The 27,659-nt window shown below is 36.2% G+C and overlaps 1 protein-coding gene across 3 annotated transcripts in view; it reads left to right on the top strand.

Annotated features, from left to right (window-relative positions):
- HERPUD2 (HERPUD family member 2) overlaps nt 1-23,818 on the top strand; it is a gene marked incomplete at its 5' end in the record, with an annotated part of 42,452 nt that extends 18,634 nt beyond the window's left edge. The window contains 8 exons of one of the 3 annotated variants that reach the window (XM_082661477.1): nt 3,499-3,657; nt 4,600-4,677; nt 7,254-7,367; nt 9,855-10,009; nt 18,454-18,576; nt 21,355-21,678; nt 22,385-22,502; nt 22,960-23,818. In XM_082661477.1, the coding sequence (XP_082517603.1) occupies nt 3,499-3,657; nt 4,600-4,677; nt 7,254-7,367; nt 9,855-10,009; nt 18,454-18,576; nt 21,355-21,678; nt 22,385-22,502; nt 22,960-23,121 (1,233 nt within the window). In that variant the 3' untranslated portion in view covers nt 23,122-23,818. Of the gene's footprint in view, nt 1-3,498; nt 3,658-4,599; nt 4,678-7,253; nt 7,368-9,854; nt 10,010-18,453; nt 18,577-21,354; nt 21,679-22,384; nt 22,503-22,959 lie in introns of those variants that run through there. The other 2 variants (XM_082661478.1, XM_082661479.1) reach the window with 2 other exon arrangements.
- Between the last annotated feature and the right edge of the window lie 3,841 nt (nt 23,819-27,659).

The raw sequence follows: 27,659 nt of genomic DNA on the forward strand, positions 1-27,659 counted from the left end.
GTAGTTGGTAAATACTTCTTTCATCTTAGCACCCAATACATCCTTTCACTAAAAATCTGAAGGTAAGTAACTTATGTTTTGGACATGGACTTCTTTTTACCAATGTCAAATTACTTTTCTCTCTGTTTAGAGAAGCTAAAATTAATTAAAAGCTTTCCTTTTGTTATTTATAAATGTCATTTTAAACTGATTTTTGAAAGCTCTTCAAACATGGATTAGGGCTTGCTTTTTTAGTCATTAAAACTGATAGTTATTGCAACTTTAACCAAACCTATTTAGTAGTGTCCTAATCATGTTCTTATACATAATGAAGATAGTCTGCTATTAGTCATACAACTTATCAATACTTTCACATAATCTCTCATTAGATCCTCAGGAAACAGCATGATGTAAGAGAAGCAGGTATTAGAGATTAGTATCACATGCTAATTGAATGTTTACTAGGTGTTCTGCCCTGTTCTTAGAGGTTTGTGTGCATTTTCAGTGTTGTGAAAATTCATCCCTGTGAAATAGGTACTATTATTGCCCTCACTTTTCAGTTAAGAAAACTGAGACACAAACAGGTGGTAGTGGGATCATGTACAAGTTTCTCAACATTTCTTCACCTATCTGCCATATTCTTCTCTAAGTCCAGCTCCTTCACATGAGATTCTACCCCTTAATAGCTACTCAAGGACATTGCTCTTGAAATTCTCTATTTTTCTCTCCTGCATCTGCAGTTTTTCCTTTCTACTGGATTATTCCTGTTGGCATACAAACATGTTTTTTTTCTCTTCTTAAAAAAACAAAAACATGAAACAGTAAAACAAACAAGACCCTCTTTGATTCCACTTCCCTTCTAGCTGTTGCTTTATTTCTTTCCTGTCTTTAGTGCACAACTCCTTATAAATTATGAATATTCACTGTATCTGTACTCCTCTCCTGTTCTCTTGAATCCATTCCACTTAAGTTTTTACCCTACTCTTCCACCAAGATTGCTTTTATGAAGATCACCAGGGAGCTCCATGTTCCAGGATATAGTGGGGGAATAGAGAAATAAGTAGAATAGTATGAAAGAAGGACACTATGATTAATAACAAAAGCCTGGAAACACTCAAATATCCATATTGTAAACTTTAGTATTTCTGTGTAATGGAGCATTATGCATCTGTCAAAAAGAATGGGGAAGACATCTTTATACTGCTAAGGAGTAATCTCCAGGGCACAGTAAGTGAGAAAACAAGGTACAAAGGAGTATCTTGTACTATCTTTTATGTGAGAAAAGAAGGGAAATACAAGTGTATTTGTATTCAGGTTTGTTATGTTGTTAAAAAATGACAGAAGGGTAATTCAGAATTATAGAGAAAGAGGGTAGGGACAGAAGCTAAACCTCTTTGTACCTTGTTCTATAATTTTTACTTTGTTTCCATGTATGTTATATATAATTTTAAAAAGTTAAATAGAAAAAAATTCCTAAATGGTAACAAAACAGTTTAACAATGTCAGGATGGTGACAAAACTGTAAGAAGAATTATTCCAAGTAATTTCAAAACTGTATTTTGACTGCATATCCCTAATGGGATATATCTAAGGACGGAAAAAAGTGACAAGAAATCTTAAACCTCATCCAATATTGTTATTATTATTTGAGATTATACATAGTAGGATAAAGCATATAAATACTTTTGCTAATGGCATACGTTTGTTAATATCATTAGCACGAAAGATTTTCAGGGTGATAGAGATACAAATAAAAAACCATATACTGTTTAATTAAAATTGGAAATATGAATATATACTCAGGGTTTAAGTTTCTCTTTCTCAAAAATACATATTTTCTTGCTCTCCTCAATGAAGAATCTTAGAAATAATAGCAAGTAACAATAAGCACTCTTAGACCCCAGATTTTGTCTCTAGATGCCATTTCCCATTAAAAGGAATCAAGGCCCCTGGAACAGTGGCTGATTCCAGGCCTGGGGAAAGAAATGTGGAAGATGAACCTGGTGTGCCCGAAAGCAAGGAAGCTCTTAGAGGTCATGTCAAAGTGACATAGGATCCAACCTGAAGGGACTCCTACTGGCCAAAGATGGTGCAATTTGAGGATTAACAAAAACAACCAGGTGGCAGTACATTGAAAAACAAAATTCCACAAGCTCACAATGATACTTAAACCAAAACTTTTTGGTCACTTCTGGAGGTTGCTTGGGCACTCATTCTGAAAACTGATAAAGGGAATAAATTGAGCATTTTTGCTGTCTTTCTTGTGTAATCTAGGTAAGCAAATGGTCGATGAGGTAAAGTTCTTTTAGAAGAAGCACAGCTAATACAGAAAGAATTAGAGAATTAGAAAATATTTTCTACCCCTAATGAAATAATGGATCTAGGCAGTTGGACCTAGGTTGTTAATAAGGTGAATGTTTGATGGCAGACTTTATAAGGGATGAATTTGGCTGACAACATTTGAACCCACTGATCAAACTTAACATGACTAAAAGTAAGTCACTCAATCCAGTGTGCTAATAATATGATGCAACAGGAAGTTCTCTTGTCAAACAAAAAAGAACCTGAATTTAATCAACCCTCTAGATCTAACTTCATTATACAGAGAGTACAGGACATGCTGTACAATACCAGGAGGACATAGTCACCCAAATCCAGATTGCAACATGTTTTTTTCAACAAATAGCTAGGGAAAAATTTTAAAGAAGTGGAAGCTGTTAAAAAATTACAAGAGACATAAAAGCCCCATTCCATGTGTGAACCTTGTTTGTATTCTGATTTAGACAAACCATTCCTAAAAAGACATTTTTGAGCAAGTGGGAAAAATTGAGCTGTGCTGGATATCACATTATAAGGAATTAATATTTATTTTGTTGAATGTGGTAATATTGTGGGTAGTTGGAAAAAAAACTGTTACAGATACATTCTGTTTTTTACAGGCAAAAAGAAATATGTGGTATTTGCTTTAAAACTCTCTTCCTTGCCAAAAACAAAATGGGGGTAGGTGGGTAAATGAAACAGGAACAGCAGAATGTTGATAATTGTTGGAGCTGGATATTTGGGAATTCTTGAAGATGGTAAGGGGTTTCATTTTATTCTCTCCACTTTATGTATGTTTGAGAAGTTTCAAAATAAAGTAAAAAAAATTCGTAAGGAAAGAACTGATAATTTTTATACAGAATGATATGACAGAGAAGTATCTATTAAATGTTTGGGCTGGTGAAAGAATGATAGTTTATGATGACTGTAGTATTTATCAAAGAAGCTTCTTTAGGTTGCAGCTGAAGTAATAAGTATATTTTGGAAACTTACAAAGCATTACATAATTCATTTGTCCAGGGATTAAGTCAGTCATTATCTACTTAGCATTTAACTTATGTTATATAATTTACTGTTTGTGCTCCACTCAATATTTATATGTATTGATTGAAGTTTCAAGACTTGTGATATGTATTTTTAAAAAAATCCTTTGTTGTATTTGGTTGTTAATATAAGAATTTTTATATGTGCATTTTAGGAATGGTACACTCAAAAATACTTCCAGGGGAAGCTAAATTATGCCTAAAAGCTAAGTATCTTGGAAGGACAACTATATCTTCCCTTGATCTTTGGTACCTAAGGACCCCTGAATCACAGATATTACTCAGTATGACTCTTTCTACCATGGTTATTTTTAATGTAAGACTTTTTTTTAGTAGCCATGTTGCATATGTAGTCTGTTTGAAGATTGTTATAGTTATTGCTTGGATTTGGCATGTTTAGTAATTGTTGATATAGCTAATATTTAACTGTTTTAATAGAATTCAACGAACATTTGCCTGTTCCTCAGTTATGAAATAGGAGGTCTTATGGGGACTCTACATAAATGCTTTTATTTAAAATACTTAATACTTGTAGTGTGAGCACTTAGCAGATTTATTTTAAGTACAGAATAAGGCAGAGATAACCAGAACATATTTCCTATTTTGGGTTGCATATGGAGATGGCACTTGAATCTCCATGCACTTGAGTTGATTTTTCTTTAGTCTTGTGTTTTTGAAAAATGTACGAAGGTATTCATGAGAATGGCAGGAATAATAAAAACAAGAATAGTTACCTAAAGCTGTAACTAAATCCAAACGGCTTTGGAATTAAAACCAATAAATTGTCCTGCAAGATGTTAGTAAAGAGTAAACTAAATCTTATGTTTACTTTTGATTAAAAATACTGACAAACAATGCAAAGCAACACTGGTGACCTTGGAATTTTATCCCATTGTTGACTGTTAATAGAAAGTCAGCCACCTTCTCATTTAAAATCTTGAAGGTTTTTAATGACAGTCACACATGGATTGCATTATGGCTGAAAATACGAACTTCCAATTTACCTTGTTTTCCTCGTTTTAAAAATAATTTGGTAATTATCTGTATTTTATTATATCTACAGTAGATATGCTACCATATGCTGAACTTTTAATGTCTTAAGTGGAATTTGGAAAAACAAAATTCTTAATTATGTCAGTTTTCTGCTTATTTGTGCCTAAAGGGAGTTTTACTTTACCCATTGTAAGGCATCTTATTCCCAACCTTAAATTTGTATAATTAGAAAAAGTTGAATTCTTTTCTTTGTCCCATTTCTTAGTTGACAAAGGATCAGAGGTTGGTGTATTCTGGCAGACTGCTTCCCGATCACCTGCAGCTGAAAGACATTCTCAGAAAAGTAAGCTTTTCTACCACTATTTGATACCAGATACTCAGAGTGCTAGAGGAGATATGTTCTGAAGTTTTATTGATATCCAACCAGTTTAGTTTTTAGTTACTTAAGATCAACTCTTGGGTTTAGGTAACAGTTTTGTATATCCATCTGATAGCTAAATCTAAAATAGGATTATATATTTGTGTTCAGGGATTTGTTATCTTGTGTAAGAAAGCAGTACTGAGTTATCAGTAAACTGTGCAGGAGTAGAGTGCTCAAGTAGTGGTGAAGGATTTTCATTGGTAATAGTCTCCTCTCTTAAATACCCTTTTGACAAAACTATGTTTTAATACAAGTTAACTTCGGTTAGGAGTTTAATTTCAGGACAGAAAACAGAATGAAGCCCAATTGGTCCATCAGTTAGCAAACTTTGAATGCTGGTACTCAGAGTTAAATATATTTGAATATAGTTTTTTTGACAGATTGAATGCTAGTTATTTTAATGGCAGCTTTTTAGCTCCTGTTTATTTGTGGAATTTATACTTTTAGAACTTTTCAAATGTTTGAGATTCTTTTTGCTTGTGAGTGTAGCAGAATTGAATATATAGCTGTTAATGTTTTGCTTTAGATCTTTGACCTAACTCAGTGTTTTCTGGATATCCCTAATCTCTCTATCCTCTCCTGTATGTTTATTGATCACCTGTGGGAAACTTTAAAAAATCTTACACTGGTATGTTCCTTCTGTTAGATAGTTGACATTTTAGTTTTGCCACTGTGACTTCTTGCTGTCATTTTCATTTTAATCACGTAGTTTCAGGTTGCCAAAGTGGTTTAATAACCTCTCTGTCTCCCTCGCTCTCTTTCCCTCTCAAAAATAGTGGAATTTGCAGCAGATTCACCCCCCCCATTTCTTTTCTTAATAGACTTTTTTTTTTTTTTTTTTTGCGGTTCGCGGGCCTCTCACTGTTGCGGCCTCTCCTGTTGCGGAGCACAGGCTCCGGACGCGCAGGCTCAGCGGCCATGACTCACGCGCCCAGCCGCTCCGCGGCATGTGGGATCCTCCCGGACTGGGGCACGAGCCTGTGTCTCCTGCATCGGCAGACAGACTCTCAACCACTGCACCACCAGGGAAGCCCCTAGACTTTGTTTTTTAGAGTAGTTTTAGGTTCACAGCAAAATTGAGCAGAGAGTATAGAGATTTCCCATATACCTCCTGCCTCCACACATGCACAGCTACCCCCACTAACAACATCCACGTCAGAGTGGTATAGTAGTTACAGTTGATGCCTACATTGACATCATTATCACCCCAAACCCATAGTTTCCATTAGGGTTCACTCTTGGTGGTGTACATTCTGTAGATTTTAACAAATGTAAAATGACATGTATCCACCATTATAGTATTGTACGGAATATTTCACTACCCCCCAAATCCTCTGTGCTTCACCTCTTCATTCTTTCCCTGTCTTTATCCTTAAAAACCTTTTTGCTATATGCTCTTTGAAATATATATTTATTATTTTACCCAAGTATAGCTAGAGGCTGCATATGCATACATTTAAAAAGGCTTTTGCTGCCAGAAATCATTTGCAACCAGAAGACTTAAAAGAAGAATGCCTCAGGACTTCCCTGGTGGTCCAGTGGTTAAGACTCTGCGCTTCCGCTGCAGGGGGCACGGGTTCGATCCCTGGTCTGGGAACTAAGATCCCACATGCTTTTTTTCTTTTTTTTTAATTTTGGCTGCACCATGCTGCATGTGGGATCTTAGTTCCCCAACCAGGGATTGAACGCACGCCCCCTGCATTGGAAGGTGGAGTCTTAACCACTGGACTGTCAGGGAAGTCCCTTTTCTTTCTTTTTTAAAATTGCTGAGCCATCCTTTGTTCTTCTCTGCCCCCCTTTATTCTCTTTCCTTTCTCCATCTTATTTACTTGCTTTATGCCTAACTATAAATATACTCATGAAATCGCTAAGCTAAAATGCCAATTCTAATCATTTTTAGAACATTTTCCTTCAGTCGTAGTTGTAGATTTATGGCAACACATTTGGAATATTTACAGAATATAGTTCAAATATATGCTTTATGTCTGTGCATAAGTGTTATAGATAAAAACAGTTTTTGACTTAAAAAAATAAAACACTATTGCTAAAACTAAGACAAATGAGATTATAGTGAAGTTACTTGAGTTTCTTTATCGCTGTAAGGTCTCAAATAATGAAAACATTTCACTACTCAAAGTTTGTAGGCCTAAACTTCAGTGTGACTATCACAGTTCTGATATTAACATGCTAGATGTTTTTATACTGAAATAATAGATAGTGCTGACACAACTTTACAGCAGTGTTTGCTTCAAAACGGCTTGGTATACAAAATAATCATTTTTTTCATATAGCAATTCCTGAGTATTGAGACCATTTTCTAAGCATGGACAAAATATTGAATTCACAAGGGTCCTAATGACAGCAATTTATTACTAATAAAATGGCTGTGGTAGGAAGGAACTTAAGTTCTGAATTAAGTATTTCTGCTTAGCTACTGACATTTTTGAGCTGTGTATTTTCCAGTACTACTCTTTAAATGTAATCTTCTTTAATTTTAGCAAGATGAGTATCATATGGTTCATCTAGTATGTACTTCTCGGACTCCTCCCAGTTCTCCAAAATCCAGCACCAGTAGACAAAGTCATGAAGCATTGACATCCAGCAGCAATTCTGTGAGTTATTTTGGGCAGAGTAAATGTTGAAGTTTTCTGATTATCCTTTTTTGCCTTTAAAAACTAAGTGGAAAACAGAACAATTCGCTCTTGTGGGTTGTAAGACTGTGTTTTGAACAGCTCAAGTTAAGCATTTAAACTTCATTTTTAGAGATCCAATACACACTGTTATCCCCTGAAGCCTGTTCCCCATGAGTTATAATGTGCTATATGGCAGGTCAGTAATAGATCCAATCTTCAGGGGTTTAATTACTGAAATACTCAAAAAACAGAATTATGATATGGTTATATAATATAAACTCTAGGGCGAGTATTTCAGAAATATTTAAAGTATTTGATATAGTATATTTAATTAAGGTAGATTAAATTATTTAAACTTTAAGTTTGCTAAATCTTCTTGGTAGATTGCTTAGTCAAGAACTTTGTTTTTTAAAATGATTGCATTTGAGCCTATATTCCAACTGTGGGAGGAATAATTACTTAACCTACTCAGTTCTTTCAGACTTGAGTATTCATTTCTCCCTTCTTATTTTTCCATCTGCTTAAAACTGTTTTGGAAAATTTAAAAACTAGTTGAACTTTTCAACTTAGATATTGTCTACAAGTTTTAGAGACACCGTCTCAAATCTTTTATATTAAATTATTTTTGGTTTCCCGTAAAAGCTTTATGTGACACTTTTGGAGGTGAAAGAAAAGGACTGGATGAGTGGAAGCTTGCTTAAAACTTCCTGGGCAGGGAGCTTTTGTACTGCTAAGTGTACTTTCCTTCTTGCCAAGAATCTAGCCAAAACTTTAAGGAGGGGATGAATGGCATGGGTGATATAGATACTGCCAGTTAACTGCTTCTTTAAGAAACTACATCTTCTAGTTGCTGTATTTAATTAGCATAGCCTCAATAGTATTTTCTAGTACCAGCCATGGGAGTTTAGCTTACATTAAATTGAGATATGTTTTGTCAATAAACCTAAGGGTCTTTCTATGTTTCCTACCTTGCATAAGAAGGGACAAAACCCTGGCATTGGCATAGAGTTCTGTGTATAGTCTTTGGACACAGTTGTGTTGCTCCTCTTTTTGTTGACAAAGAACCTTCTCACTTTTCTAGTGGTTCCTCGTTCATGATTTCATGTCATTAGTATATATATTCAGTTTTTTTAAGGTGTGTTATAAAAATCTAAAAAGTATCAAAGGAGAATTAAGTTGAATTCCTCTTAATTTTTTATGGCAGATAAATTTCAGTGGGACTTGAAAATGTCTTAAAAATCTGTTCATGAAAGAGTTATCCAATAAGGCCAGAAGTAATTAGTTCTAGAAAAATTAGGCTGTGCTGCCAAATGGCTAGGCCTTTCTTCTATTAATTTTTTAATGAACACCATATTTTGATGGTCCCTTTAACAAGAAATCATGCCAAAAAAGAACACTTTCCAGGTCATGTGCCTAACAATCAGGCTCCCTAGTAAGGTTTCTGGTGTCTGTGTGGTGTGGAATAACATCTTAAAGCTTTTGTTAGTTTTGCAAAAGACCAGTGTGTCCTTGGGCCATTTCACATGGCAGGACTAAGGAAGGTAGAGAGGCAAAAAGACATGCTGTAAATAGGAAGGCAGTACAGGTAAATGCAATTTTAGTGAACTTGGAAGGATGTTGAAATTATTTTGTACCCAGCTTTTTAAAGTGGGGAATTTATATAAAATGTAATTGTGTTTTAAATTTACATAAAACACTTGACAAACTATTTTCAAGCAGTAGCAAATTGAGGTGGTCTTCAAGAGATTATATTGTTTGAGGTTATTGAATCTGTGAGTTACTGACATCACTGAAGCATGAGAATTTTAAAATCCTGTTTGGTATTTTGTTCATGTTGTAAAAAAACAATATTTGTTGGTGGTATCTATAAACTAATAGAATTTTACAACTGAAAGAAATCTTGAAAATCTAGTTCAATCTCATTTTTTATAGGAAAGCTGAGACTCAGGGGTTAAGTGAATTTTAAGGTTATGTTCCTTGTTAATGTCAGAGATAACACAAAATTCTAGCATGTTCCTCAATATTTTAAACGAGTATACTACTAATAGCATGTTATACAGTAGCTGTTATACAGTAGTAGTTCATAGTAACTGTTTAAGTGACACAGTTATGAGTACCATTTATCAAACACTTCCTATGTGTTAAGCATCATGAAAAGAGCTTTGTATGAATTTAATTTTCACAAATTTTGTATGCTATTTTTTTGTATATAATTACTACTCAGCCCTTTATAGTTGAGAAATGGACTAATGTGTAATTAAATGATTTTGATTTTCTAAACTCTTCAGTCTCATAAGAATTAAAATATCTACCTATTAAGCTGGGCACAGGAGTCAAATCAGTAAATTTCTAAAATTCACTCTTTGCAGAGGGATTTCATAAGTACCTTTTTAGCAATGTGTCTATAATATTGTGATTGTAATGAATTAAATCTCCTTGAAAAAATAATTACATTTTTGTTTGTAGAGTTCAGATCTGTCAGGATCATCAACTCCATCATCCAGTCAAGAAACCTTGTCTTTAGCTACCAGTTCGTCCTCAGAAGGATTGAGGCAACGAACCCTTCCACAAGCACAAACCGACCCAGCACAGAGTCATCAGTTCCCATATGTAATGCAAGGGTGAGTGAAACTGATAGCTGTGGGCCTCTTAAAAATCTGTGACTCCAGACTTTCATGGTAGCCCCCTTCAGTAATCAAAGTACGTTTGAAATTTACTCATATACCTAATTATATGTTTTGAGAATTAGAGGGTTAGGTGGAGCAGTGCTTTGTTTTTTTTTTTTTTTGGGCTGTCTCACACGGTTTGTGGGATTTTAGTTCACTGATCAGGAACTAAACCCCGGGCCCTCTGCAGTGAGAGCATGGAGTCCTAACCACTGGACCGCCAGGGAATTCCCAGGAGCAGTGCTTTTTTTTTTTTAAGTGAATGGTGTTTTGTTTTTTAATTTATTTATTTTATTTTTGGCTGTGCTGGGTCTTTGTTGCTGCACGTGGGCTTTTCTCTAGTTTAGGCTAGCGGGTGCTACTCTTCGTTGCAGTGCACGGGCTTCTCATTGCGGTGGCTTCTCTTTTTGTGGAGCACGGACTCTAGGCGTGAGGGCTCAGTAGTTGTGGCCCGCAGGCTCTAGAGTGCAGGCTTAGTAGATGTAGCGCACGGGCTTAGTTGTTCTGCGGCATGTGGGATCTTCCCGGACTCGGGCTCAAACCCATGTCCCCTGCGTTGGCAGGCAGATTCTTAACCACTGCACCACCAGGGAAGCCCAGGAGCAGTGCTTTTGAAAGCTGGTTGTACATTAGAATTGTCTAGGGCAGTACTTTTCAGTCTTTAATGTTAGTGCTAATCACCTGGGGATCTTATTAAGATGCTGGTTCTGATTCAGTAGGTCTTATGGGGCCTGAGATTCTGTATTTCCAGCAAGCTCCCCTGTGATGCTGATGCTTCTGATGCTTAGAACATACTTTGAATAACAAGGATCTAGGTAACTAAAATTTTTGTTTTTACTCAGTCTCACTATAGGTCTATGCAAATTAGTCTTCTGGGGAGCAGATGGGTGAATAAGAGTGTTCTTGGAAGAGTATAGGGCCCAGTAATATGCTTTTAAAAACTTCCACTGGTGTTTATGATCAGTAAGGTAACAACTGAGGTAGAATAAAACTGTGATGTATTATGAAGATATGCTAACCATTGCATGTTATCCAGAGTCTTTCTTGGAGGAGTTTACTCAAGAAGCTTGCTATGGCTACCTTATATTTAGCAATTACAGCAGGCCTCTTGGGTTAGGCAGTTCCAGGGGGGAATGCAGTCGACAGCCACAGCATATCTTTCAGACAGCTCAGAAAGGAGGATCTTGGAGAATACAGTTTAGACCTGGGTTATGTCTGAAACCAGAGTACTTTTGAAGTAAAGGAAACATGAATAATAGGTAACGATAGTTGTTTTGTGTTGCATATCATGCTGTGGGACTGCAGTGTGTGACAGTGCTCCAGATCCATGATGGTGAGGCTGGAAATAAGGAAATGGCTAGGACTCCTCAGAATGGTAGTAAGTGATATAACCAAGGAGTAGCCACTGATTGTTATGCCAAACAGGATGTAATAACATATAGGTACTTTCTACTTAGAACTTTAAACTTAATTCAATTCTTAATGCAGAAAAACAAAGCGGAGTATATAGCAAAATATTTAAAAGACTCATCTGTCTCATATTCTTGAGTTTTTCTTCTAAAAATAAGTGTTTAGATTAGGCTGATTGTAGACTTTTATGAAGCATCCTATGAAACTATCAATATTTTTGTTTTCAGAAAATGATTATTACAAAGCAAAATTTAGTTATTTATAAAAAACAGTGTTGTCACGGTTTACATTATAGAATAATGGCTTAAAATACTTTCTGTCTTATGACAGTGATTCCTTTCCTGTCTTTTTTGCAGAGTAAGACAGTTCAGTTCCTCTTAATTTATACAGAGTGATTTTACTAATATTTTACCAAATACGGTGGTAGTGATAGAAAGTGAGAAAATTATGGATATAATAAACCTGGAAGAATATGTAATGACATGTTAATAATAGTTATCTCTGCACAATAAGATTTTTAACTCTCTGCACAATAAGATTTTTAACTCTTTCTCATACTTACAGTGAATATATTTTGTAATAAACAAAATAAAGTATGTAAAGTTGCATATCTTCAGAATAAGACCATGGTTATCTTGGGAAAAGATTAATAATTTCTTTAGGCTGTTGAGAAAATCAACAAACTTTGGAGACAAAGGCATTTAGCTCTTAGAAGTATATAAAACAGATTAGAAAAATCTGAAATAGTGTTTATTTTGCTAAAAATGAGTATTAAGATGATAAGCAATAAAATCCTTAAAGATTTGAGCTTCACTTAGGGAATCTATTACTAGATGAATAATGTTTTAAATCAGGAGGGCAGTATAGCTTAGCGGATGTACAGATTCAGGAGCCAGCCTGCCTTGGTTTGAATCCTGGCCCTAACCACTGACTAACTTGGGCAAGTCTCTTCTCTACTTTGTTTCAGTTTGCTCATGATCTGGAGATAACGGTACTTATCATACAGGATTTCTGTGTGGATTAAGAGTTCATGTATGTAAAGTGTTTACTGATGTGTTAGCAGTTATTTATAAATTCATTCATATTTATAAATGAATGTTGTACATTCATTCAGCAAACAGATTTATAGTCATCTGTGAGTCTGATACACTGAACATTTGAATGAATGCCAGTGCTAGGTGCTGGAAAATGAATCTATATTTGGAAAGAGCACTTTGTGATTTACAAAACAATTTAAGTGAAAGTTCAGTAAATAGGTTATTCAGTTCAACAATGAACGTGATTTAATTTCATCTTATAGTTGTAATTTTTTACTAATGAAGACTTTACATCTGTCCTTAAGTAAATTTTATTGAACATAGCCTTAGCCTTAAATGTACAAGAGCAGTAATTTAGTGACCTTGAAGAATTCACCAACAAAATATAATCTCTGCACACCTTTTTTAGACTTCAGTACAGCTTATGTTTAACTAGTCACATGTGTTTTCCACCATGTAGGTCTCAATCTTTAGTGAACTTGTTAAAATTGCTAAATTGTGATCCCTACTCCCTGAGTTTTTGAATCACTAGGTTTAGGGTAGTGCTTAGGAATCTGCCAACTTAACAGCATTCTGGGAACCTCACTTTTTAAGAAGCTCTAATGCAGGTGATAATTTGCCCATCAAGATCCTGAGGAAACATGAGAAGACCAAACAGTACATGTATATCACCACATTGGCTATCCATTTATAATGTCACATTTATAAATCTTGACTGACTATTTTGGACTCAGTGTGCTGTGCTGTCATATTTATTTAACTCCAAAAACTGCTGACTGGTTTATAGAATACCCACTGTTATGTACACTCAATTTCCCCCCCGAAATAGTAACAACCTTGTTTTATAATTACTAAAACTGAAAACCTACTCATTGTACCCTTCTGTGTTATCCGATTTTTTAATAGTAAAAATCGCTTATAACCCACCACCCAGAAATAACTGTTGCTAACATTTTTGTAGTTTCCTTCCAAATAATTTTCTAAGTATGCTTTTTAAATAGAAATATCATATACTATTTTATTTTATAAACCATTTAAAAAAGCATAGTGTAGCCTGGACATAGTTCCAGATCAAATATAAATCTACAACATTCAAAGTCTGTATTAGCAATAAGTTTAGCCAAGGAGGTGAAAGAGCCATGCACTGAAAAGTATAAGACAATGATGAAAGAAATTGAAGACACAAATAAATGGAAAGATATTCCATGCTCATGGATTAGAAGAATTAGTGTTGTTAAAATGTCCATACTACTCAAAGCAATCTGTAGATTCAGTCAATCCCTATCATTATTCCAAATGATATTTTTCACAGAAATAAAACAAACAATCCTAAAGTTTGTGTGGAACCACAAAAGACCTCAAATAGCCAAAGCAATCTTGAGAAAGAAGAGCAAAGCTAAAGGCATCACACTCCCTGATTTCAAACTATACTATAAAGTAACAGTAATTAAAACAATATGGTATTGGCATAAAAACAGACACATAGATCAATGGAACAGAATAGAGAACCCAGAAATAAACCCATACATATATAGTCAATTAATTTATGACAAAGGAGGCAATAATATATAATGAGGAAAAGACAGTCTCTTCAATAAATGGTGTTGGTAAAACTGAACAGCCACATGCAAAAGAATGAATCTAGACTACTATTTTATACCATACTTAAAAATTAACTCAAAATGGGAATTCCTTGGCAGTCCAGTGGTTAGGACTCCGTGCTTCCACTGCCAAGAGCACAGGTTCAATCCCTGGTTGGGGAACTAAGATCCTGCAAGCTGTGGGGCATGGCCAAAAAAAAAAAAAGTTACCTCAAAATGAATTTGACTTGAATGTAAGACTTGAGATGCTTCTAGGAGCTTGACCAGGTCCTCACAGTAAATACCAGAGAGGAATTCCTTCGTGTTTCTAGCAAGCAGAGGAGAAAAGAAAATGATTTTGAAATAACGCCAGACCTTTCTGTTCTTCTTAACAAGGTCTGCCCTCAGGAGAAACAATTTTACCAGAACATCACATGCTAGGGTTTATCAGAGCCTAACCTACTTGGTGCTTCTCAGTATTCCTTCCCCTTAGGTGGACAGGATGGGCGGAGGGGATTGGAGTTGAGTGTTTCCCTTCCCCCAAGTATGGTTCTTTTTTGTCTTTAGAATTTATCCTATTACAGTTAAAATACTATGTTTTGAAGTCAGTAGAATAAATCTTCTCTGTGTGATATGCTGCAGACTTGATACACGAGTTCATTTGTTTCCGTATCTTTGAATTTTTTTTATGTCTTGTTATTTTTTCTTTAGCTTTTTTCTTAATTGCATAAAACATTTCTATGGTTCCAGTCTCAAATCTATAAAACAAGATACATTAAGAGCCCTGCTTTCGTTTTATTCCCTTTTCCTGTTCTCTCTCTCCCCATAATACGTAACTACTTTTATGACTTTTTGGTTTTGGTTTATCCTTCCACTGTTTCATAGTGAAAATTTAAGAAAGTGTGTATACACACACGTACACACAATGTGTATACACACATATAAATATATCCTTTTCATTCTAACATTAAAGATAGCATATTATACATATTCTGCACCTTGCTTTTTAACAAAATATCACATAACAGAATATACAGGAGGTCATTCTGTGGGAGGATATGGAGATTTTCATTCCTTTTTACATCTGCACACCAATTCACTGACTGCATAAATTGTGAAATCCACTCTCCTATTGATGAATATTTGAGTTATTTTCCATCTTTACTTTTACAAATAGTGTTGTAATGAATAGCTTTGTGCATATATCATTTCAGATTTTTGCCATTTATATTTAGGATAGACTCCTAGAAGTAGAAGTAGGTCAAAGTAGATAGATCAGAGAATAAATGCCTTCATAGGACTGGAATTAAAAACAGGTGACGTAAGCATGCTGATAAGTGCTATGATAAGGTTCTCTCTTTTCAATCATGAGCTACTGTCCTTGTTTTCAGTTTCTCTCTGTTATTAGGGGAAAGGAGGCCGGGAGTGGGAGTAGGCTGAGTGTGTGGTTCCTAAGAGGGATGAGTACGTACAAAGGCTTAAAAGGGCAGACATGTGAAAATTTTTTCCATATTTCATATTTCTTTAAGCAATTCTCAGGAGCAGAATTACTTGGGCAGTTGAGTATAAGTGAACATTTTTAAAGGTATTTAATTTTATGAAATTGTTTTTTAAAGCCTTATTCCAATTTATCCTCCTGGCGATGAAAGAGTTGGGTTTCACTTATACCCCTTGCCAACACTGGATATTGGCAGATAAAAAATCCCTATCTTTATTTTATTTGCATTTATTTGGTGTCCTAATGATTATTTCAATTTCTATGAGTTCTTTATATAGAAAAGATATTAACTAATATTTATTGTAAACATTTTTTTCTAAGCTCAGTATCTTTAAATTTTATGTTGTCAAATACGTTATCTTTTTTGTGCTTTCTTCTATTGTTTATAAGTTAGGAAAGTCTTCCTCCTTCCATAGTTTTGGTAAATAGTCAATTCTAATTGCATCTAGATTTTCTGTGGTTTAACTCAATACTTTATTTTAGTCTACTTGAAACTCATTTGAATATGGAATGAGGTGAACCTTTAAACTCCCTTCCCCCAACCACCAATTTGGTCATCACTTTTCCCAGCTCCAAATAATAATTCTCTATTGTGTTATTTAATGATGCATCCTCTAGAATATATTAAATTCTTATGTAATATGTTTCACTACTCTATTATTATGTGCTTTAACAGTAACTTTATAATTTCATATCAAATAAACTCTTTTTTCTTGTTTTCTGTAGAGTACCAAATATATAACATCTTGTCTGAAGGATAATTAACACAATGGAAAATTGTAGTATACCAACCTGGGCCTGGAATGTACCTTAGCAATTATACAGTCCACTAGTTTTTAACTTATTGTTGAGAAAGGGAAGAAGCATATGGGAATCATCTAGGGGAATTTATTAATTTATTTTCTTGACAACATAGTTTCAGTAATCACATTTATGTTTTTGGCTGCAGGAAGGTGAGGTGGGAAGCTATAGTAATTTTTTCTAAGTGATTGTTAGAGGCCTTTTCTTCCTTTGACCTTTAAAAACAGTGACAAAGTCCAGCCTTCACATTTAACAGTTGAAGTAATGGACTTGTGTGAGGTTATATTTCCTCTTAGTGGTAGAGATCGGTTGAGTTCTACTTTTAGGGGGATGAGTTTTTTCTTAGTTGGAAATACTAAGAAAATTTAAATATATACCTAGATACTGACTAATATTATGGCTAATACTTGATTTAGATAGTTTTCATTTTGCTCAGAGGCATCAGTTCACTGGGGGAAATGCTAACAGCATTTATACAAATGCCAAAACATTTATATAAATGTTTTATAATACGTCTCTGCTCCAGTGGTATGGCTTTCTCTCCAGATTTGATCACTAATTGATATCTTTTTAAATGTATAGGTGGGGTAAGATTCTTTTCCTCTTCTTATACAGGACTTGTTTATCAAGAGCTGGGAGGAACTCTCATGGAGGATTCTCTGCTTTTCCTTCTTCATTCAGTATGTGGGAAGGCTTGGGAAGTAGTGGGGAGGGCTGCATTCAGGAGGCAGGAGGATCTTCTGAGGATGGGAGCCACTGTATGGCTCCTATTATTCCTCCAAGGATGAGGAAATTTCAGGTTACATGCAGCAGAGTTGATGCCTTAATCTAGCACCAAGTTGCCTTTAGTACAGTTTGTTGATAAGTCTTAGCCTCCCAAGCTCTTCTAAATTAGGTTTCTATAATCAATTTTTACTAATTGTATGTTAACATTCTTTAGAATATAAAATTAAAGTTCATGAATTTGTTAATTATTCTTGTCTCACTCTGGATAGATCAAACTAATATTAGCTAAGATAAAATTCAAGTAATAGGAAGAAAAGGAGAGTTACAAAATTCACAAATTCTGCATTTACTTATATGTTTATCCCTGTAGTTGTCTTGAGGTATGCGAATTTCTGCAAACCTCACATTACACACTTTGAAGTCATATTCAGAGTTAGTGGTAGGGGAGAGTAAAAATAAAAACAGCTAACATTTACTGAGTACGGACTAGCAACCCTGTGAGGAAGATTCTATTATTAGCCCCATTTTAGAGATGAGAAAACTGAGGCATAGAAAAGTTAAATGTGGGCTTCCCTGGTGGCACAGTGGTTGAGGGTCCGTCTGCTGATGCAGGGGACACGGGTTCGTGCCCCGGTCCGGGATGATCCCACATGCCGTGGAGCGGCTGGGACCGTGAGCCATGGCCGCTGAGCCTGTGCGTCTGGAGCCTGTGCTCCGCAACTGGAGAGGCCACAACAGTGAGAGGCCCACGTACCACCAAAAAAAAAAAAAAAAAAGAAAGAAAAGTTAAATGTGACCACCCACAAATTTTACTGAATTAATAGAATTTTAATCTACTTTAGGAATGCATGTATAAATATGTCTGCTAATCTTGGTTATTTAACTAAAAAATATTTTACAGATTTTAATAATGTTCATTTTTTATTTTACAGTTGATAGGTGGTATGTTTTAAATAATATTTTATTACTAATGTAAAATATCCTTTTGCTAATTCCCCCAAATTTAGGGTTTTGGTTCTCAAGAAGAATGTACTAAAAATGTAATGAAAGTATTTTTTGACTTCTGTGCTGAAATGAGAAGATAGCAGATGTTTAATCTGGCCGCACATTTGCTTTATTTTTCCATTAAAATTGGGCTGTGATGTTACTTGTTCTGTATACTTGGGGTCAGGGTCATCTTACATAAGCTATAATGTCTTACTTGAGGAATGCTGAAAATAAGTATTTTTCATTAAGATTTAATACGTTTGTCAATGGATTACTTGTAGTTCAGAAATAAAAATGTAGAGAAATGCTTTCAACTTCTTCTGGAGCATTAAAAGACATTTCTTTATTACTCGATTTTAGAAATGTAGACAACCAGCTTCCTGGGCAGGCTGTTCCGGCTGGATTCCCTGTGTATCCCGCTTTCAGCCCACTGCAGATGCTATGGTGGCAACAGATGTATGCGCATCAGTATTATATGCAATAGTAAGTTAATTTGAGTTTATTTTTTTACTCATTGTGGTGTTTGCTTTATTTTCTTTCTGATTCTAAGTAAGTTGATTTGGGATTTCATTTACTGATGTGTTTCATTGGTTTTTAAAAATTATTTTAAAGTATTTGGCTAAAGGAAAAAGGGTTCACATCCTGTTCACATCAACTAAACCTATTCTTTGCTTCTCTCTCTCTCCCCTAATTATATTTAGCAGTATTCAGGTGCTTTCTTTAATAGAACATTTTATCTATTTAAGAGGAGAAAACTTAGGAAAGTTTCACTGGAAGGCAGCAAATCTACGTGAAGGTAGGATGTCGAATAAAAAAGGGAATAGAACCATATGCCAGGGAGGCTCATATTGATGTAGGGCTCATTGTGGCTAATATGCTCTCTGGACTGTTGGTATTTTAGTAAGTCTTGCTTCTGATCAGCATGGAACAATCTTAGTACCAAATACAGTTTCTCGGTTTTCTTTCTTCTGGACTTCCTGTGTGTTCATTTAACATTTCTAGCTTCTCTTTAATGTTTTCCTGTCCTGTTTCTGTGATTCTGTCATCCTCTTCATTCTTTTTCTCTTTCTGATCACTCATTTTGTGTCCTTTGTTTTTTCCCTTTTTCTAAATGGTAACATTTCTTGTTCAGTTAGGTATTTGTATACCTACCATGTGCCTTGTGATAGTCTGGTAGGGAAGATAGGATTCAGTCCTGGGCCAGTCATCTTGGATTTCCTTTTTCCATGGCCTTAGTTGTTAGCTCTCTGTGATGACTCCCGTTCTTCATCTTCTGTGCCTCCTCTTGTGTCTCCACTTAATTGTTGGAGATTTCCATAGAGAAATTTGCCTTTCCCTTAAATGCAGCATGTCTGAAATTTAACTGCACCATCCCCTTAAGTGCATTTTCCTTCTTGACTTCCTTGTCAGTGATACTGTCTCTTCTTAATCATCCTCCAAGCTCTTAGCCTTAGTCAGCTTTGATTCTGGCTTCTGTTATCCCTGAATCCAGCAACTTACCAAGATGAGTTAGTATGTTGTTTCTAGCTTCCGTCCTTCCCTATATCTTACTTTCAATATTTTGTGAAGATCTTTTCTAATGTTAGACCCACTTTACTGCAATCACTTTTTCTCCTTTTAGGCTCTTTACTATATTTCATTGTACTACTGCCAGGTTAATTTGCGTAACACATAATTGAGTCTGTCATTCTCCATCCCCTAAAACATCTGATGGCTCTCTTGCCTACAGTGTGAAGTCTGTATCCTTATCCTTCCTCTAGACCTTACCCCAGGAAGCTACCTGCTTTATTAACTTCATATCCTAATGCTCTCCTGTATAACCCCTTGGCTACAGGAAGGCTCTTTATACCTTACCTGTCGCCATAGTAATGGTTATCATTTGAGTGACTGCTTTGTCCTTAGTACTCCACTAGATGCTTTACACCCCTTGTCTTGTTTATAACCTCAAAAGAACTGTGTAAGATAAGTGGGGCTTATCGTAGTTTGCTACTGAATCATATAACCTTATGTACATCATTTAACTTCTGAGCCTCAAGTTTTCACATTTAATGAAATAACTCACCTATGAATCAGAATGTCCATGAGATAGGAAGTGTTTTGGAAATGAAAGACCCCTCTACATATACAATGTATTAGATAACTGGCTTAAATATAGGCTTTTGTACCCTAGAAAACTTCTATTTTATATTGCTATCTTGATTTTAAAACTTTATTGTAGAAAAATTTCAACATATAAAAAGATAGAAGAGTGAAATGAATCCGTGTTCTCATCACCCAGCTTTTCAACATTTATCAATTCATGACAGTCTGGTTCTACAACTTTCCCCCCTTTGCTAAATAATTTAAAGCAAATTTCAGATATATTATCATTTTACCGGGAGTCTTTTAAAGGAAAATTTATTCTGACTTTTAAGCAATCAAATTATAGGCAAACTTTAGGACCACAGTTCTTCATAACTTGATAAGGACCTACACCAGTGTTCTCCAGATGGAGTTCCCAAAAGTCAGGATTGGGGTTGAGGGATTGTTACCTGGATCTCGTTAATATTTTAAAATACTAATACAAATCATTTATCACTTAGAGTGGACACACAGGGTAATGATTAATGTCCTTTTTTTTTTTTTTTTGTGGTACACGGGCCTCTCACTGTTGTGGCCTCTCCCGTTGCGGAGCACAGGCTCCATATGCGCAGGCTCAGCGGCCATGGCTCACGGGCCCAGCCGCTCCGCAGTATGTGGGATCTTCCCGGACCGGGGCACGAACCCACGTCCCCTGCATCGGCAGACGGATTCTCAACCACTGTGCCACCAGGGAAGCCCTGATTAATGTACTTTTTTAGACAAATCTTTCAAAACACGGGTCTAAGGAACAGGTGGTGGGTGTGGGGGTCATTTATCCTCTGTAGAAGAGCAAAAGAGGCCATTAGTGAAAAGTTTTGGAAAAAGATCTGGTCATTACCTTATAATTTAGTGAAAGAGAGAAACAGTAGTGATCACATGGCTGTTCTTATCTCTTCCACCTCTCCCCTGCTAACCTAGACTACCAGGCTGGGAGAACATCCTTTCCTGAGCTACTCCTGCCATCCATGTTGGCTCCACTTTTCCACTGGGAGTTAGGCTTACCTAGGAAATGAGGTGCGGGAGTTGTGATATTCTATATTAGGTTTATGACAAATACATATGACTTCCCAGGAAGTTTTGAAAAATATAGTATATAAATGTTTGGGTTTTTTTTAATATTTATTTTGGTGAATATTTCAGTCAAGCTGCAGTTTCAGCTCAGGCCACATCAAATGCCAACCCAGCCCAGCCTGCTGCTTCACAGCCTCTAAATCTGGCACACGTTCCCGGAGAAGAACCCCCACCAGCTCCAAACCTAGTGGCCCAAGAAAATCGACCCATGAATGAGAATGTTCAAATGAATGCACAGGGAGGTCCAGTGCTAAACGAAGAAGACTTCAATCGAGACTGGCTAGACTGGATGTACACGTTCTCACGAGCTGCAATTCTCCTTAGCATTGTGTACTTCTATTCTTCTTTTAGTCGGTTTATCATGGTAATGGGAGCCATGCTACTGGTTTATTTGTGAGTGATGTTCATTCACTTTGTGTGGTTTCTTTTAATTACTTTCTAAAACTGTTCAGCACGGAATCTGGCATGTGGTAGTCTGTTGTGAATGCTGAGTCAAGGAATATCAATGTTGGCCTTCAGATATCTGGCATCAGAAGCAAAGCAGGTTATGTAACGTAAGAACATTTATCAGAATTGTCTAGAAGCAGATTTTTTCCTTTACTGTCTTTTATAAAAATTGTTAGTTCAGTTAGACATGCTCTATCAATTATTTAAAACTTGAGGTGTGTATGATGCAGTCTTGCAGAGGATATGCTTTTTAATTAATTATAGTTATCAATAGTAAGTCCTATAGGTATAGGTCAGATTTTTTTTCATAAGCAGACTAACTGTCCCTTGCCCCCCCTTTTTCCCAAGAGGCAAACAAATATCTAGTTGAATTTCATTTTGAAAAATACCAAAAAATGATTTTATGACTCCTGACTTGTCTTAATATCTAGCATAGAGTCAGTTAAGCTCATGATAAACTTTAGACTTAAATTGATTCCTGTTTTCCTGTCACTGCTTTGAGAGGGGTAGTTCTTGGCCTGAAGTAGGAGATTTGGTCTTTTCATTTATCATAGTTCTAATCATTTTTCTCTTGTGGGACACTAATGTTTGATAGTGTTACAAATAAAAACAGTTGTGACTTATTTTCTTTTCTCTTTATTTTACTGAGCAGACACCAAGCTGGATGGTTTCCTTTTAGGCAAGAAGGAGGTCAGCAACAGGCTCCCAACAATAATGCCGAAGTCAACAATGATGTGCAGAATGCAAACAATCTAGAACTTGAAGAAATGGTATGCTAATGAGGTTTTCATATACTTTAAATATAGATGTTTCTTCAGCACTGTATGAGATCAACATAATAAAAGACTCTTGGGGTATTCCATAGTATTGAAGGAAAGTTAACATGTAAATGTGTGGTTTCATCTAGGAGAACTTATAATACTGTCAGTCATATATTAGAATTAAGTGGAAAGAACTAATATCATTCTTCCCAAAAATAGTCTAAAAAGAAAATTATGCACACAGTGAGAATTTATTATATTAAACTGGCAGTTATCCCTTTGAACTTGAACGAGGAATTTATCAATTTTGGATTTAATGAAGATTTCTAATGACCATGAAGTTCCACTTCCTTATTATATGCTCATATTCCTCCTTTGGGAAGAATTTAGCTCTCTCCTTTTCTGTCATGAGTTAATGGTAGCTGTTCAGATCACTTAGGAACATGTTTCTTCTTTTGTTTGAAAGGAGCGTCTTATGGATGATGGGCTTGAAGATGAGAGTGGAGAAGATGCAGGTGAAGATGCCAGTGCAATTCAAAGGCCTGGATTAATGGCATCAGCTTGGTCTTTTATCACCACCTTCTTTACTTCACTAATACCAGAGGGGCCTCCCCAGGTTGCCAATTAGACCTGAAAAACTGTGCCAGTTGCAAAGGAGGGTCTGAATTTAGGAAAGTGTTCTAAATAACAGTGCAATTTCAAAAAAATTTATTACTTTCTTTTCATCATCATGTATAGAGGTGTTTTTTTTTTCTTTAAGCTTCTCATGCATATGAATATTTTAAGCACAAATGGACTACTAAATGTGTGATTTTTTTAAAAGATCTTAACAGAACATAGCATAATATTGGTCTTCCAGGTTTTATTAATTTCAATTATGTATATTATACCAAGACAGACCTGTTTGTGTGTCTTCTTTAAAGAGCTGCTTCACATATAAATGTCTAGCTAATATCTCAGCCCTTCAATGTATAATTTGAATACATATATCTATTTTCTGTGAATTATCCTGAAAGTTTTAAACAGAATGACCTCATAGTTTTTAACAAAGAATATTATTTACCTAAAATGTGCTAGTAGCATCTTGCCCAGCCATAAAGCAATAAACTTCTCAATAATCTTAATTTTGACATTTGAATAAATGGAAACTTTCTATTTTAAGGGCATATCCCATCGATTGGAATTAGTACCTTAAAAAAAAAAGGCAGCTCTTCAATGGAATTAATAGTGATATAAAATGTTTGATATAGGCAGTACTTTTATAAAATAAGATTCTGGAAATTGCTCCCTGTAATTTTTTAAAATAAAAGGTCAATTATGGTAAACTGTCTTATGGGCTATTTATTCAAACTCTTCCATAATGTACCCATTACATGCAAAAATCTATGTAAATTTCAGTAATTTTTTGGGTTGCTAAAGTCTTCAAGGTCATTTTCACCTCTTTCCATTCCAGATGGGTATCTTCTAGTTCTCAGGTAGTCTGAAACCTTATTAGTTTATTTAAAAATCCCTGTGAAAGTTAATTCAGTATTTCTTAAGAAAGGAGTAAGTCTCTTATAGGGTAGCTTAAAATTGAATAAATGAGGATAGGAGAGCTTACTATGGAAGAACTTTTATCTCACATGATATGTATTTTAAAGTAATATATGGTACTGGTACAGTAATATATGATTAGATAATGGAACAAAATATAAAATTAAGAAGACTCCATGAATTATTCTCTAAGTTTTTTACTTCCAGTGTTAAAGGTGACATTTCAAGGGTAACTGGTTAACCCTTTGAAAAGTAAAATCAGGTTTCTGTTTATAGATGTCAGTCAAAACATCATGATTGAATACGAGCAGTTCAACCATGAAATTACTAATAAAAAATATAGATGAATACTTATATAATATTGGGAGGAGAAAATACCTTTATGGCAGAATCCCTAAAAGAAAAGGTTGCTTATGTATATAATGTTTTGACATATAATTAAAAGGCAAACAGTTAGGAAAAAAATATTAAAAAGGTAATAAGCAAGTCTTAAATTTAGCTTAAAAAAAAGACAAAATCCCAGTAGGAAATGGGCAAGGGCAATCTCTTAGCTTGGGCTGCTATGCTAAATTACTGCAGGCTGGGGGCTTAAACAACAAGCATTTATTTTCCACAGTTCTGGAGGCTGAGAAATCCGAGACCAAGGTGCTGGCAGATTTAGTATCTGGTGAAGGCCTTCTTCCTGGCTTGTAGATGGCTGTCTTCATGTGTCCTTCATGGCAGAGAGTCGAAGCAAGCTCTCTGCTGTCTCTTTTTACAAGGGCTCCAGCTCTGTTCACGAAGGGTCTGCCCTCATGCCCTAATTATCTCCCAAAGCTTCACCTCCTAATTGGGGGGTTAGGATTTCAACATATGAATTTCGGGGGGACACAAGCGTTAAGTCCATAACAGGTACGAACATGGGCAATAAACGTGAAAAAAAATGTAATGTGGACAAGTTAAAACTAACAAATTGCTGAGATAATAATATTCAGTGTTGGTGAAGGTACAGAGGAATGTAAAATACTACATAGCCTTTCCAGCAAGTATCAGATTTTCAAAATGTGCACATAATTGCTGTTATCCTGTTGGTCGTAAAATAAAATCAGACTCCTACAAATGGCTTTACGACATCCTGAAAGGTTGAGTCCTTGCAACCTCTCAATCTGTGTTTTTCCTTAATACCTCTGTTCTAGCCAGGCTGGCTTTCCAATTCCGGCACTCTCCTTCCAGCCCCAGGACATTTAAAATGACAGTTCTTTTTGTTTGGAACACAGTCCCGTCCTTCTTTGCCTTGTTACTACTTACTAATCATCAGCTCTCAGCTAATGGCCTTTGCACTTAGCACCGTTGGTAGTTTACATTTATTTCCTTATTTGTCCTACAAAACATGAGAGCTATAAGGTTGGGGAGTGAATTTATGCTCATTAGTGTGTCCCCCATACCAGAAGAGTACCCAGGAGTTAGTTCAGTACTGCATGAGGGATTGAAAATGTACACACCCTTTGAATCAGAAAAGGTTTGGAAGGGTATCATGCATGTGTGATTCAGCTTTTAAGATTTTCTTTTTTTTAAAATAAATTTATTTTTATTTATTTATTTTTGGCTGTATTGGGTCTTTGTTGCCGCGCGCAGGCTTTCTCTAGTTGTGGCGACCAGGGGCTGCTCTTCGTTGCGGTGTGCAGGCTTCTCATTGCGGTGGCTTCTTTTGTTGTGGAGCATGGGCACTAGGTGCGCAGGTTTCAGTAGTTGTGGCTCGCGGGCCTTAGAGCGCAGGCTCAGTAGTTGTGGTACACTGACTTAGTTGCTCTGTGGTATGTGGGGTCTTCCCAAACCAGGGCTCGAACCCATGTCCCCTGCACTGGCAGGCAGATTCTTAACCACTGCACCACCAGGGAAGCCCACCTTTTAAGATTTTCACTGCATTGTTTATAATAGGACTGACAGATGTTCAACAGGGTGAGCTATGGTACATTTGTACATTTGTACACTGTTTGGGTCCATAGTTAGGGATGGCTTGTTTCAGGGCTGATGCAATCATTGCATCCAGAGGGAGGGTCTGGATTTTAACCTGGGAACTAAATAAATAAACTGTCAAAGCTGGAAGAAGTGTTCCATAGGTCACATGCTAAAATAGAGCAGGCGAGTAGAGTAAGAATCCAAAGATAATTATGAGATTGATCAGTCTCTTTTCTTCTGTTGGGAGTTGGACAGGGGAGAATTGGAGCCACAGAATTCATAGAGGGGAGCATTATTGTGGGAGACACCCATCTGAAGGAAATGAGCAGGTCTCTGCATCCTAATTGTAGGTTGGAGCCTAAGGAAAACGATGCTGGTCATAGACTCCCCCTCTGAAGGGCTGTGGCTAAAGGTTCTAAGAATAGTGGAATGTGTTACTCAATTTTAATTATTTTCCCTACATTGTTAATTCCCTCATGTTAGTCTTACTTTCAGTAAGTCTTTGTCAGAAACTACAGCCCAGTGTCAGCTGTGTTTTAGATGTTAAGGGAGGAGCTGTGTCCACTCTGGGGCCAGATGGTTCCTAGAGGGCAGTGGTAGCTTGGAGATGGTTTCCAGATGGCAAAAGAGCAGCACAGAAGCCCAGACACTGGTCTCTAGGCTAAATGGTGACTAGCAACAACCAGGATGGGATATAAATACTTCCCAGGACTTTTCCCATTTCTTACACATCACAATAAAGACTAGACTTTCTACAGTCAAAGCAGTATGGGTGAGAGGGTTGGATTTTGTTAGCTGGGTAAAAGGAAGGAGTGATCTGAGGGCTGAAGAATTGGAGATATTTTCACTATAGTTTGATGCTACCACCCATCATTATTCTAACTAGTTTCTCTGGCTCTGGCTCATCATCACTTGAAATTTGGCTTTTCAAATTAAGGGAGAAGAGGCCATATTTGGAGTCTCATTATTTTGGGAGCCCCATGGCAGTTTTTACTTCACTGAGAAAAGACTGAGGTGTGCTGATTTGTATGTCAGCTTTCTACAAGTCTGGTGTAAATCAGACCTTAAGGCCTGTTGTATCTGGAATTGTGTTGATGCATCTGCAAAACTCCACCAGGTTCTGGAATGTGGTATTCCCAACTACCAATCTTTCCTGGGAGCCCCAATGTGACTCACCTCCCCATGTGGCATCACATGCTCTCACTGCAACCTGGGAAACTGGCTGCACGGTGGGTACAAAGCATGTTTACTGTATTTTATATCTTACACATAAACAATATTTTGGATGTTTCAGTATTTAGACATTTAAAAATACTTAATTTTTTTTTAATTTAAAAAATTGTGGGGACTTCCTTGGTGGTGCAGTGGTTAAGAATCCACCTGCCAATGCAGGGGACACGGGTTTGAGCCCTGGTCCAGGAAGATCCCACATGCCATGGAGCAACTAAGCCCATGTGCCACAACTACTGAAGCCTGCGCACCTAGAGCCCGTGCTCTGCAACAACAGAAGCCACCACAATGAGAAGCCCGCGCACTGCAACAAACAGTAGCCCCCACTCGCCGCAGATAGAGAAAGCCCGTGAGAAGCAATGAAGACCCAACACAGCCATAAATAAATAAATAAATTTATAAAAAAAAGAATTGTGGTAAGAATGTTTAAAATGAGGTCCACTCTCAATAGATTTTTAAAGTGTA

This window comes from Grampus griseus (assembly GCF_964374135.1).
Source record: "Grampus griseus genome assembly, chromosome: 9".
Taxonomy (NCBI): domain Eukaryota; kingdom Metazoa; phylum Chordata; class Mammalia; order Artiodactyla; family Delphinidae; genus Grampus; species Grampus griseus.